The 16,468-nt window shown below is 34.2% G+C and overlaps 1 protein-coding gene across 1 annotated transcript; it reads right to left on the reverse strand.

Moving 5' to 3' along the window:
- Positions 1-185: 185 nt before the first annotated feature.
- Positions 186-12,637, reverse strand: LOC131932651 (very low-density lipoprotein receptor). Its single transcript, XM_059289591.1, has 18 exons — positions 12,594-12,637; positions 12,135-12,460; positions 11,257-11,370; positions 9,386-9,508; positions 9,111-9,218; positions 8,078-8,197; positions 7,562-7,816; positions 7,301-7,429; positions 7,019-7,129; positions 6,533-6,784; positions 5,407-5,581; positions 5,013-5,234; positions 4,805-4,923; positions 4,326-4,607; positions 3,876-4,037; positions 3,337-3,629; positions 2,863-3,000; positions 186-2,693 (listed from the first exon to the last, which is right to left on the reverse strand). Exons 2-18 carry the CDS (start codon positions 12,223-12,225, stop codon positions 2,655-2,657), a joined length of 2,733 nt encoding a protein of 910 aa, XP_059145574.1. The 5' UTR covers positions 12,226-12,460; positions 12,594-12,637; the 3' UTR covers positions 186-2,654.
- Between the last annotated feature and the right edge of the window lie 3,831 nt (positions 12,638-16,468).

Here is a 16,468-nt window from a genome sequence, read left to right on the forward strand (position 1 = left end):
CCTGAACATTATATATATATTACTGTGTTTATACAAACTGATATTTCGCTTAATGTTTTTTTTCAAGACTTATTTCCACTAACCACAGTTAAATGGTTGAAAAACTTCAGCATCTGTTGATAAATAGGCCTAATTGTGGGTTAAAATTTTAGGTTATCTAAGGCAACATTGATACCAGAAGAAAATTAACTTTCATCAATAACTTTATTTTCATATTTTTTTTTACAATGCATTACCACAAAAAAAAACCATTTGATTAAATAACGTTCAGATTAAATCACACCATCTAGCATGTAACCTTACTAAATATGTACACAATTATCCCAGTTTTTTTACACCCACTCGTACAGTTTTTTAAACATTCAATCTTCATTTTATTATGTACATATATATATTTAGAACAAAAATGGAATAATTTAAACATTGAACGGGAAACACTTGTTAACATATAGACAGCTTCAATACAATACATATACAGAGTTTCATCAGAAATTGTGGGTGGGGAGAAAATGCATTGATTTCAATGGCTGGATCAAAAATTGGATAAATTAAACAGAACAGTGGGTTAGGTTATAAAAGAAACAGATTCCCAACATGGGAAATAACATTTGCTTAAAAAAATATTCAAGCAAACAATGAGATTTAATGTACTACATTCACCAGTTTTAATTTTTTCAACAAAGATTAACTTGAAGCTTTAAAGCAACACACTTATGCACACTGATAAATTACATTCATAATTACTTGCTTAAGTTCAGAAGCATACCATTATTTTTTTTTAACCCTTAACTTAATTGTTAAATTACACTTAGAGATTCTTTTGCACAAATTGATTTCATAACAAAATTGTTAGTAATAATATAAGGAATATGCAAGCCAAAACTTTTAACATTGCTATGAAAAATGTTAATTCAAAAAAGAGGAATGCGCAAAATTAAAGGTTAAAATTTTAAATTTTAATCATACCACAAAAAATTAATATACCCTGCTCTACACAGAAACTAGGCAAGCCAATAATTTAACAACCATTCTTGTACAAAAAAATTATATATTGGCACTGAAGTATTGGGAGTGTGTACATAAACCAATATCAAATCTCAAAAAACAAAGTTAAATACTGAAGAAAAAACTATTCAAAAGGTTTATTTTATAACAAAAAAAAATCACTGGTACCGTTAATTAGAAAACAAAACATGTATTTAAATAACTAATTTTACAATTATAATTTTATACATCTATTTTTACAATGGAATTACAGGGAATAAAAATGACTGGTATAGATTAAAAATGCTTGGTTATCTCAAATTCAGTAAAATTTCAGATTCTATAAAGAATAACTCCCAAAAAGTCTTAGTAAATACACTTTTTCATATTACTAAGGAAAAAATATTCAGCAAGTAGTTCAAACCATGATTTACGGTTGAAGTCTGTTTATAAGAAATGAAAATCCTCAAGCCAACAAAGAAGAACTGAAAAGTTGTGAAGTGCTACATGTACTCTCATATGCCAGAGGCTGGAAAATGTTTGGAATGCTTGGTGCAGGTTTGACAAGATAACAGATCTGGATAGATACAGCCTCCCAAGAGTTCCTGGTACTACCAACAAAGCCTAGAAACTAAGGAAATACAACTTCGCAGCCTTAGAAGGTAAACTAAACAAAATGTAACTATCAGTCAGTTATAAATGATTAGTAAGGAGAGATAAACTTACCTAAACAAAAGAAAAGTTTACTCAGATCCATTAATTTCAGGAAAAATTTAAATGAATTATGGCACACTTTATACACAATTGAAATGGCTAACCTGCCATACAATCTGACAAAGATAAATTTAGAACCTTTAAGGATTTGTAGATATGTATTGAGTATTTGTTTAGCTCACCAGATAAGTTTTTTTTCTGTCTGTTGTAGCACACATTACGATAACAAAAAAATCACAGCCAGATATCAACCTATGCAACACCTGCTCTTCATATTGCATATCATAAGATAATTACAGAAATTAACAACATACTTTACAGAAAAAAAAACTAAATTTTGGTTTTTATAGGAGAGTTCATTATAGTTTCACTTCAATCAGTCCATCATTTGGTGTATCCGGACAGATTGGTCTTTGGTGCCTTGAGTGTGAAGCGCCATTCTAAGCACTGTTATCTAATATTCATTGATGCTGGGCTTTCTGTAACCATGCATTGACTAGATAACCACTGTTAATTCCAATCGTGAGGTGGGAGTAGTTTCCCCTTTTTGGGTTGATAAGCGAGTTGAATCAGTTGTGAACAGTGAGAAGGCACGATATTGCAAATACACTGAGCGGCTTCTTGAGCTTTGTAACAGCAACTGCAGTTGTGAGGAACACAGAGGCTTGCTGGTTGAATTATGAGAGATGAACTGGTGGACGTAAAGATCGGCATTTGATACAGCCCAGGCAAATTATTCTGTGCTTGCTGTTATAACATTCTACACTTGAATTTTTTTTACCACCGCTGATGTATTTTAAATTTCTTTCAAACAAAATTTCATAATGATAATTTAAGGTTATTTTTGGAGGTTTTAGAGTTCCATGAATAAAATGTGTAGAATGTGTTGTTACAATTTAGAAGCTCGGCTGTATTATTTCTTTGTTAATAAGTCTTAGAAAAATGTAAATAGGTTTTCAAACTGTTTCCGTGTCCTGAGTCAAAGGTTGCATACTCTGTAAAAAAGATTGTATTGAGAAATTATTTTAAAATGAATAGATAAATTTTCAAATTTGTTTAAACATTACTTTTTAACATAATACGGGTGATACATTTGTTTATTCATGTTATATGATTTAAAATAATAAATTCTAAGAGCTTTTCTGGAATATGGGATAAGCTTACAGATGGTAAATGTGTCCTAGAGCCATTTTTCTCCATGATGAGTTGATCGTCTGTTGTAGTCTTTCTATATACTGGGTTATCAAAATTCATGCTCTTAACGTTCCTTTTCTTGTATCTCCTCATCAAGACAAACACAACCTGTACAAAGAAATAATTTTCAGATTAAATATGTGTAGATTTTTATTTTAATAAAAGCTCTTTTTTCTAAAATTATACACAAATCTATTACAATTTTATATAAGCTTTTTAAATTATAGCAGTAATAAGATTTTGAAATTTATTAAGATAAAATGCAATGTGTATATTTAGGTGTTTTTAAAAAAAAATTAAAAAAAAAAAAACCATGCCAAATTTATATATTTAACTTTTAAAGCCTTTCAATTCCAGCATGGAAATTTAATACACTAATTTGCACCTAAAATGCAATTTAAAATTGCCTTAAATGTTAAACCAGGAATTTATTAAGTTACTCACCCCTCCAACAAGTAGTCCGACAACCAGAACAACAATTATTGCTATTATGGTAACAGTTCCATTTCCAGTAGATTCATGCACAGACATGAGAGTGTGGGTGTCATTAGCAACCTCCATGGTAGTCCCATGATCCAGTTCAGTTTCAGTTGTCTGTTCAGACGTCTGTACATTTGGCGCAACTGTTGTCACTGACTCAGGGGTTGGTCTCAAAGTTGGATTTTTTCCTGGCAACCTGTTGGGGCTTCCTGTATCAACCTCTGGTAGCTTGGTTGTTTGGGGCTCAACAACACCAACTGCAGGTAAAATATTTCATCCATATTATTTTTTTTACTGTTTAGCCAACGGTTATGAAACTGAACTTAAAAAATAAAATCTGCTTTGACTTATTGTCACTAACATACACAAGTTCAAAGGTACTAAAGAACATGTAAGAGTTATGCAGTTGTACATTTGTTTAAAAAATTGTCATAAGGCCTAATGCTTTGTTTACTTTTTTTTCTTCAAATTTTAACTTGGGAAATTTTTATCAATGTTTTTACCATTATCAATGCAAATGTGTTTTTGATCCCCTTCTCCAAATCTTCTCCCATTAGAACAGGCACATTCAAAGTTTTTGGTGCTATTTGTTGTATCATTGGTACGTGGTTTAGGCAGACACAGGTCTGTACAGCCGCCATTGTTAGCCCCACAGTGATTGGTTCCTAGAATACAGATACCACATGATACATAAATTATTACAAGTTCGGTTAATGTGCATAAAGAGTAAAGGAGCTAAAATATTTCTAAATTGTACTTGGCTGAATGATTTTACCAGCTTAAAAAAAAATTCTAAACATGAGAAAAGAGATAAAATGGAAATAAAAATAAATTTTTGAATGACACTACCTATATAAACTTTGATAAGAAAATGAGGGACATAGTTCTAAAAGTGTTGTAGTCTAATAAGCACTGACAATGTAAGTATGGTATAAAATTACAAAATAATCTACCTGTTGGCTGTCTGGAGATATGATAGACATGTATCCCCATAGGAGACTTGAGATTTAGGGCGATGGTGATTGCTACTTCTTTGCCAAATTTGTTCACTTTATGTACAGCGTTGGACATCCAGTCAGTCCAGAAGAGGTAGTCTTCAAATACTGTGATGCCGAATGGATGGCCGAGTATTGAATGATCTTTGTAAATGTTTTTGAAGTCTCCTCCCTCTAGATTACAACTTGCGATCGTGTGTAGTTTGGCATCGACCCAGTACAAACGTTGTTGAATGTAATCTGAAAATCCAATCAAAATAATATGACTTCCATTATGTAAAAGTTAATGCTAATTATCTGGTAAGGTTTAAATTGTGTTTAAAAAAGGTAAAAACTAGTACGTTTTTTTTGGTGAGGTTCATACATTTCAATCTGCTTCGATTAAATTGGCAATTTAAACCTAGTTATTTTTTTAAGTTCGCTTAGCATATACACACCAATAGTGAGTCCATTTGGCCATACAATGCGTTGAGTTACAATAGCCTTCCTCTCTTGACCATTCATACCAGATTTTTCAATCTTAGGTGTTTTGCCCCAGTCTGTCCAGTAGATCCAACTGTAAGACAAAATAGGCAAGTTTTTATTTAGCTCAAATAGGTTTTATTACACAATATAATTTGTTTTTAAAACGTCTACCGAACTTACCCATTTTCAGGGTCTACAGCCAATGCCCTTGGTTCATCAAGATCATCACTGATGAGTGTCTTACGATGGCTGCCATCCAGGCGAGATACCTCAATCTTGTTGTATCCAGTGTCAGAGTAATAAAGATTACGATGCACCCAGTCAACAGCAATACCATCTGGCATGCGAACACCTCCTTCAATAATTGTTTTTATCTCATCTTTCCCATTTTTCAGATTAGTGCTGTAAAAAGTTTTAAAGTCTAGATAAAAAAATCTTAATAAACTAGGTATTGAAAATACCAATCAAACCAGTATTTTTTTTTTTAAAAGCGCACTAGAATGAGACAAAAAAAAAGCCATAAAGCTTTTCGCAAAGTATTGCGCGTATTTAAAGTAAGGTAAAGATAACTTACACACAAATTTTCTCAGATTCGATATCAGTCCAATAGATAGAGTTCTCTCTGAAGTCAAAGTCCATGGCAACAGCCCCACTGACAGATTTGTTCAGAAGTCTGTTGTAATGAAATGTATCTAGGTGATAGCGACGCAGCTCATGACGATCTGACAAAATTAGCTCTGCGTGTTTGCCTGAAATAATTGAAGATTTTTAAAAATCATAAAGATTAAAATTAGCCTACTCTGTTGTAGCCTTTCACAAATTAAAATTGTGCAGCTGAATAAAAATTTTTATAGTTTATTTACTTAACCATTAATGTCCCGTAACGCCCGCTGCCGTCCGACACCGTTAATGTCCCGTAACGCCCGCTGCCGCCCGCTTACAATAAGCATAGAAAAATTAAATTTGTTTCATTAAAATTTGGCCTACAAATCCTAATTTTTAACTAAACAGGAAGTCGGATGGTTTCAGCATCCTTTTCCGGTCTTGTAATTTCAATGGCGCTTTTGAAAGATAAAAAAAAATAGTTTCTTTCTATCTCGAAATTTTCGACTCATCTGTCGTATTTTTAGTAGATTTAATATTAAAAATAAAAAAAATTAATGCCTCTAAACGTATCTAGGCATGTATTTTATGAATTATATATGTTAAACATAACCAAATTGATATTTAACTGTTAAATTCGATGCATAGTTGTTAAGACAAAAATAAATAAAGTTGACTACCGAAAATGACCTGTTTTGAATTTTCTCAGACATTTTTTATTTTTATACTGTACTTTTACCGAATATAATATATTCTATTTAATACTGTTGGAAAGCCAGGTTTATTCCCAACATTAAGCAGTACTTTTTATCTTAATTTTCAATTTCATTTAGACAAAAACAAATATTTTGTGAAACTATTCACTTGATCATACAGAGTTATGCTCCTTACATTGGGCCGTCATGGGTGGAGTTTTGGTAGAATGAATGGGACATTAATGGTTAATAAAGACTTTCAGGAATTAAACCTGATCAATTCAGGCCAGACACAATAGTTCAATGCGTAAGGTTAAACACAAAACAAAATAGTCAATGTTCAACTATTTTAAATAACAAAAAAAAAATGTTACTAAGGATAATACGAGTATAAAGTCAAACCTGCAGTGGCTTTGCAATAGCGATGGTCCGTCAAAGCATATCCTTCATTGCAGTCACACCTGTAAGAACCTTTGGTGTTGTAGCAGATCTGGGAACATGTACCAGGTATTTCACATTCATTAATATCTGTACAGTTCTTTGGGTTCTGTGGGTCCTCTTCATAACCAGCCCTACATTTACAGTAATGTTTGCCATTGTCCCCTGTGACGCAATAGTGCATGCATCCTCCATTTTTATCCAAACAGCTGTCATCTAAAAGAGGAAATCATACCAAAAATTAAACTTAAAATTGAGAATTAAAATTGAGCTCTTGTAGATTAAAGACAACATATTGTTTATTTCTCTTGCAATTTATTTTTCTTGCCACTGAAGCTATTAGAAATTTATGGCTACTTCTTAATTAGTGATAATGGCAAAACGATCTGGGCATGAGTAATTGAGAATTACTGAATTCTTTCACTGAAACATTAGCAAAACTAAACTTACTAGTACAGGAGGTCTCATCCTCCCCTTTGCTACAATCATTAACTTTATCACAGATTTTATCTCTAGGGATGCAGGTTTTGTCATCACATGTGAATTCGTCTGATTTGCATTCTACATTTAAAATAAACAAAATTTAAATGTTCAGCAAATAATATATTTATATATTATAAGGAACAAATTAACTTTTTTCAAGTATATTGCAATAGCTAATGTAACCATAATTTGTAAAATTGTGTTGAGCTTTTTGATCAGCTCTAAGCACTTTGAAAAAGAAAGACTCACTTGTAACATTACAATTGGCTTCGTCAGATTTGTCGTCACAGTCAAATTCTCCGTCACAGAAGAAATCACTCGAAATACAATGGTTAATATCGCAGAGCTTGTGATTAGGTGGACAATCACGTTTTGTACCTAAAACCCAGAATATATTTGTTTGGTTTATTTTAGCAATCAATAGTGTAAAAACTATTTTCATGAACTGTGTACCTAACACCAAATGTATAGTTTAATGTAATATCTCAAAAAACAATTTTAACAACTTACAGTTGAGTTCATCACTTCCATCTTGACAGTCCATATCACCATCACACAGCCAAGAGAGATGGATACACCGTGCCTCGTGTGCAGGTAAAGAACAGTAAAACTCATTTTGACGACATTCTGTGTGGTTACTGGAGCAATGGCTCTCATCCGATCCATCCTTACAATCCTTGTCTCCGTCACACCAAAAATGTTCGAGGATGCATTCTCCATCATTGCATTTCTTTTCTGTCTCAAAGTCACACTCTTTTACTTCAGCTGAAATGTAAGGAAATTTATTGCTATGAGATCTCATAAGTAATTATGTTTTCTAGTACCTAGAAATTTAATTTTCATTCCTGAGAATAGCAGCTGAGAACTGCATACTTAATTTTAAACTGCCCCAATTTTTTTTTTAAATCACTATTTTAATTTCTACGGACTAGGTACTGTATAAGGGATAACCTTTTGCTATATTCACTTCACCTGAAAGAATCAACAGCTAGGACTAATGAAAACTTTAAATTAATAGTTACTTACGGCAATCGATTTCATCTGTATTGTCACCACAGTCATCAGTACCGTCACACTTCCAACTACCAGTGATACACCTAGTGTTATTGCACTGAAACTCATCTGAGTCACACAGACTGTTACAACCTAATGAAAGAAATAACAGTAATTAAGCATTTCTTAATAGCTAGGCGATGGTATATGTAAACAAAGTATACTTATAAATAGTGTCACAAATCAATTCCTAAAGTTAATAATGGAATTTCGAGTCTTTATTAAAGACAATAACTGTTTTAACATAATGTAAGTGTCTGAACTATAAAATTACAGAGAACATAATACAAGTAGAAAGTATTAAAATGGTGAAATACATTTGCCTGCAAAAATAAACAGGGAGTGATCTCCCCTAAACATTCGCGAAAATTCTTATATAAAACAACAGGGGACAGCAACTCGGGATATACATGATTTTTAATCCATTTTAAATACTTAAACTTTTTAAAATAAAATAAAATCCTGTAGAAAAAATTTCACACCAAGTGAACACCACACAAATGTGCATAATAGTGCGGAATATTATTAGTACTTTATAAATTCACAGGCGTTTTTTGAGAAATCAGAAATATCGTAAATTACTACTTCCGGTCAATGGAAATTACTCAAAATTTGATAGAAGGCAGAGAATTATATCTTTTACTTACATGCGAAATTTCATTTATCTATCTGAAATAGTACTCAAGTTATAGGCTTTTGAAAAATTCAAAGTAAAAAAAATTCCACTTCCGGTTATCGGAAATCGCTAGTTGATACGGATCTACGATTTTGATAAAATACTAATATATGAAATTCCATCAACCTAGCTGTAACTATGTATTTTCGTCTCAGGGAAATGTAAAACGCCGAGATTTGCAAAAATCTCGATTTTTTTTTTCACGCTTACAAGATTATCTCTATACTTCGTATATACGAGATAGTAAAAAGTAAATACAGAAAAATCCATTTGGACAAGTCCATGATAAAAATCTGGCATTTAAAAATAAAGAATTTCACAAGAACTTACCTAATTCATCATCCCCCTGAGGACAGTCATTCTTGCCATCACATTTCCAGCTAGAGCTAATGCATTCAATGCCGTCCTTACACTTGTATCCATCGCAAGTACGATTTGCTGGAAAACAGATTTATCCGAAAAATAAAATCTTTACACTTTACATAAGGATAAGATATTACAATTAATTAACTTTTCTTAACACAGCCTTTCTGTTTGTTTTTAATTAGTGCCCCCCCCCCCTAAAAACTTAAGGATTCTTTTTTTTTAAGTGTTTAAAAACTTACCACACAAAGCTGGGGTTTCATCTGACCCATCGTTACAGTCATCAGTACCATCACAAAGCCATCTTATGGATGTGCACTTCCCATTTGTACAACGGAAATAGTCTGTACCACAAGTAGTAGCCTCTGAAAAATATAAATTATACAAATCTGTGTATAAAATTTACTTCAATAAGAAAATATCTAGTACAAAGTAAATAAAAAACTATAGTTAGTTCACAATAAAATGAAACAATGATCTTAGTAATTTTTCCAACTATCTCACATGGTCAGAAACACCCACCCTTTAGAGATCCAGGTATTTAATTGTAAATTCACAAAACAAACTCATGATTTGCAAAATACAACTGACTGTGTTCAAACTTTATAACATTTAGATCTAATAGCCATTTGTAATGTAAAAGGTGTGGTGGTAAAACAACTGCTTTGTTGTAGTGTACAGGGCTTTATTGGGTTGTTTTGTTTTTTTTAAGTAATTAGATCTAGATCTAGCCTGCTTTCTTTAGTTTTTTTTTTTTTAAGTAACTAGCCTATACTAAAGCTGTTTAAAGTAAGTAGCTATACGGCTTACTTTATTCAGCATGTTTATCTTAGATCAAGTTACGATCTTTATCAACCTAAATGAATAGAACACTAAAATGTGAAACTTGTATACTGTATTTTTCATCGTGTAGTATGAACAAGGTTTCATAGGCTACATTAAAGTAATCGTGTGACTTAAAAATCGCCAATTCCCAGAAAAGTATACCGTATGTCAGGCTAAGTGTGAAGTAAATTATAATAATTAGGAAATTATGTTAGATTCTACAAGACTAGACCTACTGATATTTGTAATTAAGCGTTATTTCCCAAACATTGTTAAGTACGCTTATATAGGCCTATTCGTATTTTGTGTTCATTGACTATTGGGCTTACAATATAGATCTATGGGCTTACAAATTACAATATACGAGCCTACAACGGGCTAACATTCGTGTGTTGTTTTTTTTTTAATTTGTGTTCAGTGACTTTTTTTTTGTTCGTTTTTTTTTTTTAAAAAACCGTTTCCATACATTTGCCGGTTGATATCATATCTGCGACGATGTTATCTAAAAAGGCCTTGCAGATCTATGTATGATAAGTCTGTGATGGGTATTTATTAGTCTAATTGGGCAATGTAAATTATAAGGACAAATTATGTAATAGCCTAACTGTTACCATGGCATGGCGGTCATACCCCCACACCCGTCCCTCAACCCTTCACTTCAACCAGCTTAGCCATGGTGACCTTACAACATACAAGTAGATGTGACCTTGCGTTCACCAGCAAAAAGCCACGATTGGTTTATTTTCTAGGTTAGAACCGCTCAGGAGACGGGATTCGACCAATGAAAAGCTTTCTATTTTAAATCACTAGGGCTTGCCCTCCCATTCCCTCCCTCCCCACCCCCAACTGCTGTGGGCGAGTTATTGAATTTCTTTGAGTTACGTGTATGAGAATGTGTAGAGGGCTTGGTTTTAAGATTATGGCACCCAAGATTTGCAGGTTCCATGTTTTTAAAGATATAACAACTAAAAATGACAATACCTAGCCTAGTTTTAATATAGTGTTGCCAAAACACCGGTTTTTAAAACACCGGCTCCTCAGATTTTGACAAAACTTGAAATTCGACAAAAACAGACAGACATACCTTTTAAAACTAGTCTATTATTTATTAGATTTTTACCAACTGGGAAACAGTCATTTAAGTTCACAAACATTCAAACAAGTACAACACTCTAGACTAATACAACTCAATGTAAGGTGGTTGTTTTACATGATATGCTTAGATTTCCACTACCCCAATTTAGAGGACTGTCAGATTGAGTTAATGAACAAGTAAATAGTTACTTACGACAACCCTTTTCATCCGAATCGTCGTTGTCTGGGCAGTCTTGCGACCCATCACACCTGAAGGCTAGCGTGATACATCTTCCACTAGCACATTGGAACTCGTCAGCCCGACAAGCTGATTGAAATAAAATGTGCCAGACATGAGCATGTGTATTTTTTTATTTATGTTAGTATTAAGAATCTAGTCATCATACACAGACTAACATATGTACTACATCTAGATCTATATGATATCAAATACTGCGAATAGGGCATACAATATGGCATATTTTTAACTTTCAAAATTAAAATGAATGAAACTATAGTTAGGCCTATTAGAAATCTATATTCTATAGATTATAGATCTAGATCTATCTAGATCTGTATACTTAAGTGTATACTATAGGCCTATTACTGTATAAATCTAGATCTAGAATCTAGATTCTAAAATAAAACAGACTGAATTAAATTGCAAAAGTTTTGTTAAATTATTTTTTTTAAACATCTAGCTTCTAGATCTAGATTCTAGATCTAGAAATCTAGATCTAGATCTAAATCAGAATCAATTTTTTTTTAAATGATGTAGATCTAGACTCTATATTGCGTTTCCGTTTATTCATGCCGGTACCGAGAGGTATAGCGAGGGCTATTACTATTATTTAAATAAGATAAAATCGTAGTTTCATTCATTCATCTTTTAAAAACTGCAACGTTATGGTCAATGATCAGAAGCGTTAGTCATCTGCCTTATTTGAATACAATGACTTGTGTTTTGTTCTCTTATCAAATCTACTGAACTTTGGGAGTGTTAAATTTTGTATACAAACGTATTGTCCTTATCTGCTCATGTATTCACCTTACGGCAGAGACAGTGATGTTAGCCTACTTTCTAATTCTTACCTTCTGATGTTCCTGTTACAAAATTCACGTTGAAAACCACACCGGCTAATACAAGTTGCAGGAGAAGAAGCCACATTTTGTGAAAAATCATCCACTATATTTTTAAAAAATGTTTAGAATTTCCGATTTATTTATGTTATAATTCCTGTCAGTGTGACCACGTATCTATGTTGTAAGTCCTCGCCGCTATCTCCTGAGTTACGTATGACAAAAATCTTCAAGTTCAAACGTCTGTCGTACCATACCTCTTTCAGTGGGCATGCGCGTTGGTTAGAATTCTAGTTCACACACACTGCGCTTTTATTGTAAACGTGTTATGGTTTGAACTGGAAAACAAAAATATCAGGTAAACACACGGCTCCAAAAAAAAATCACCGTCCTAAAATATAAAACACTACTTCAAAATTCTATTTTTTTTCTACTTTAATACTAATCAGCGTGTTGAAGAATGTTTTTCACCGTTCATAACATTAATACAAGATCCAGTACCACGTTTGGAGTAATGGTTGCCGGCGTCATGTAAAAAAACATCGTACGACTCGACTCGTTATTATGCACAGCCAATCAGAAACAGGCTGACTTTGTCTTTGAGAAAATGTTGTACTTTTGAGCATAATGCGATATATTTTAACATAAACGTATTATTAAGCTGTACAAATGTTAGGATACTTTTCAATTCTAAGCTGTTTGCCTCCAGTGTGAAAGATTTCTTAAAATAATGACCTGTAGATTAGATATTTTTCTGCTTTTGTAGATTTCATTCATAAAAAATCTAGGTCACTAGAGGTGACTAGTCTAGCGATGATGACGTACAATATAGTCCCTACTGTCTCTCTTAACTGCGGTATCTATAGGTCGGGTACTAGGGATGACGCAAGAAGTCTGTTTTCTGTTATTTGGTTTGGGTATCAGTTTCCTACATAAAAATAGCCATGTTTGACCATCGTTAAGAAAAATATTTAAAGTGTGACCTTTAAAAAAATAAATTAACGAATGTATATGCTTTATAAATACACCAATATGCCTATAAATAAACGAACTATTTTACATTTGTGTGTGTAAGAACAACATTCGGTCTTAATAAAGGGGCCATCCATAAATGACATAACACGTTGTTAAATTTATGAATTATGTGACGTCATTTGTAGACTACCTCTCCCCTAACCTATTCATTTTCATTCGACAGGTTTATTGTCACGTGATTTGTCTCAATAGAGGTCTATGAAAACAGGACGTTACATAAACAATTTTGAGCAAATAAACTGTGATTTCTTTCTTTTTTTTTTAATGCTCGCACAGTGGTCACAAAGTTTGATTACCTCACCCCACGCCATCATCCTATCAGAATTTCTTTCGGGCATCATTCCGCCCTCCCCCACCCCCGGGACGCAATAAAAAAATATATTTAATTTAAATAGAAAACATATACTTTAACCAGTGCCCGCTACTCTGATCCCGACCCCACTCTCCCAACTAGGACGGTAACTGTAACAACGTTTGGACATCGCAGACAGAAAGACTTTATTTATTTACGAAAACCCAAAAATCGTGGCAATAGTACACACGACTTGAAAGATAGCAGCAGCTAATTCCTTAGTACGAGATTGGCTGAATCATGGTCCAAATTACCGCCAGTCGAAAACTGTTATCAGTTAAATCAAAATAAGTTTAAAGTATAACAACGTATACTTTAGTCTTGTTATTTTGGTGACGTTTTTAACCTGGTGCCCCAAACAACCTACCACAGCCGCTCCTTAGGTTCGTTCGTTCTACGAGATATTCGTTCAATGAAACCAGTGTTTCTTTCAGATATTTCTCTCTGTAGGTGGGGCACTTGAAATTTTCGGGGGGGGGGGGGGTGGACTAATCTTTCCGAGGGGGGGGGGGGGGAGGGGGCGAACACTAGTAAAAATATATGTTTTCTAAATAAATAGTATTTCTTGGGGGGGGGGGGGTTAACGCAAGAGATGCATGAAAGAAACACTGAATAAAACGCGATTTCCAATAAACTTTTTTTATAAGAATGTGAATATTTATTAACATAACCCATATTGAATGTGAATATATTTATTAACATAAACCCATATTGAATGTGAATATATATTAACATAAACCCATATTGAATGTGAATATATCTTAACATAAACCCATATTGAATGTGAATATATCTTAACATAAACCCATATTGAATGTGAATATATATTAACATAAACCCATATTGAATGTGAATATATATTAACATAAACCCATATTGAATGTGAATATATATTAACATAAACCCATATTGAATGTGAATATATATTAACATAAACCTATATAGCAGGGATGAGAAAAAAAAATAAAGGGAAATATTACCTACTTAAAAGGTGGCTAACTTCTACTCTATAATTGAGCAGCCTAACAACCACCTATCTGCTAAACGTTACCTGATTAAAAAACGGCATATCGATCCATGCCAGGTACAGCAGCACGGAAGCTGCACACCAGTTCAATACTGACCGATTGGGGATGTAAAATATGCATGAGGGAAGGGCATTAAAGCCAATCGGGTGGTTCTTAAGGTCACCGCGCCCTAGGACCACGGTGTGTGTGTGGGGGGGGGGGGGGGTGTATGATTACTTAACACGACAAACCTGGATCGAATTCCGGTACCGTCAGAAGTTTAGACTAGGGTTTAAGATACGTAAATTATGTAGCGGAGCGTAACCAGCTTAAGTTAGTACCTGGCATTAGTTTGGCCTGTGTTCGAGAAATAAAAACACGGGTCATTTTTACATTTTCGTGAACCGGTTCATTTCCCAGCCTCGGATAGAGTTGTACTCTACTCCACCTGCCCCAACGATACCACAGATATTGATTAGACTTCAATTCGAACCACATGTACTTATTTTTTTTAAAGTCCAATTAAAAAATGACGGTGTCATTTAGCTCTAGATTAAGAAGGTCATCAATTATTTTAAAATTTAAAAAGAATTTGAAGATTCAGTAAAGTAATGCTAGCTATTCAGTACTTGCATGTAACTTGGTAATCTGTTTACAATACTCATTCGATCTGTACATGAAAATAGTTTAAGAAGCGGATACCTCTCTTCGGTAGAAGTTTACTTACGTAACATTCAGTTTACTGGTCAATTAATTAATATAAATTACCAATTAGACCCGATTATTTATATTCTTCTACACAGAATCAATAAGTAAATAAAGTGTGTGATAGGGGTGGGGTAGTGTATGTGTGTGTGGGGGGGGGGGGGGGGTAGATCGTAAACAGAGGCGGAGCGACCCTTCCCGGCGCCCGGGGAGAAACTTTCGATTTGCACCCCCCCCCCCCTCGAACTTTTCATTTGAATCCCCCTCCCTCAAACTTTCGATTTGCACCCCCCCCCCCTCAAACTTTTCATTTGCACCACCCCCCCCCCTCAAACTTTGAATTTGGCGCCCCCCCTTTAGTTCGGCGCCCGGGGACATATGTCCCCCCCCTCGCCCCCCCCCCCCCCCACCCCACCCGTGGCCCACCCCTCGCTACGCCTCTGATTGTAAACAATGAGTAAATCCATTTCAAATAAATATCTAAAAATTGCGCGAGGAACCTGATAACGACGATCAGGCCTAGCATGAGTCAGGCAGATCGTGACGCATGCCGGTAGTGCGTAGATCGGCAGGTAAGTGTTGTCAGAAGGTAGCCCGGGCTACAGGTCATCCGGTGACGACAAATCACCTGGTGCTATGGTCTGACTTGTGTGGCGTGACCTTTTTTCACCCCCCCCCCCACGCCACACACACACTGCCAAGCCCCACCCCTGTAAAAAAAATTTCAACCACTGGTTTATTTTGTTTCGTCCTCTACGACCACGTGAACTGTTTTAATGGCTAATAGTCACGTGAAATACGATAAGAAAATTAGTCTTGAGATGTACGCACAATCTTGTGACGTACCACACATCTTAAAGCGCTGAAGAGTCTCAAGATATTCCGCCAGTATTTATGAAGATAAAGGCTGTGTTTGTTTCGCCCGCTTGTCTTTATTAATAATTTTGATGTTTCAAAATAATGAAGAAAAACAATAAAACCTTCCTTTTATCTAATGCGACTTTTTTGTCCATTAATTATTATTCACTCAAAATTAAGGAGATCTATGTAAAAATATAAATTACATTTCATCAAGAATTCAAGTAAAAGTGTGTGGTGGTGGAGGGGGTTGGGGGGGGGGGGGGGGTAGAAATAACTTCATCTGAGATCTTTGCTTATCCAGTATTTAATGGACACCAGCGAGAAAAGTCTCAAAGGTATTTGAGAGGTGTATAAATTCATTTAAAAATCATGCACAGCGTAGTTAC

Source organism: Physella acuta, unplaced genomic scaffold (assembly GCF_028476545.2).
Source record: "Physella acuta isolate Inbredline_101_S28 unplaced genomic scaffold, ASM2847654v3 ptg002245l, whole genome shotgun sequence".
Classification (NCBI taxonomy): domain Eukaryota; kingdom Metazoa; phylum Mollusca; class Gastropoda; family Physidae; genus Physella; species Physella acuta.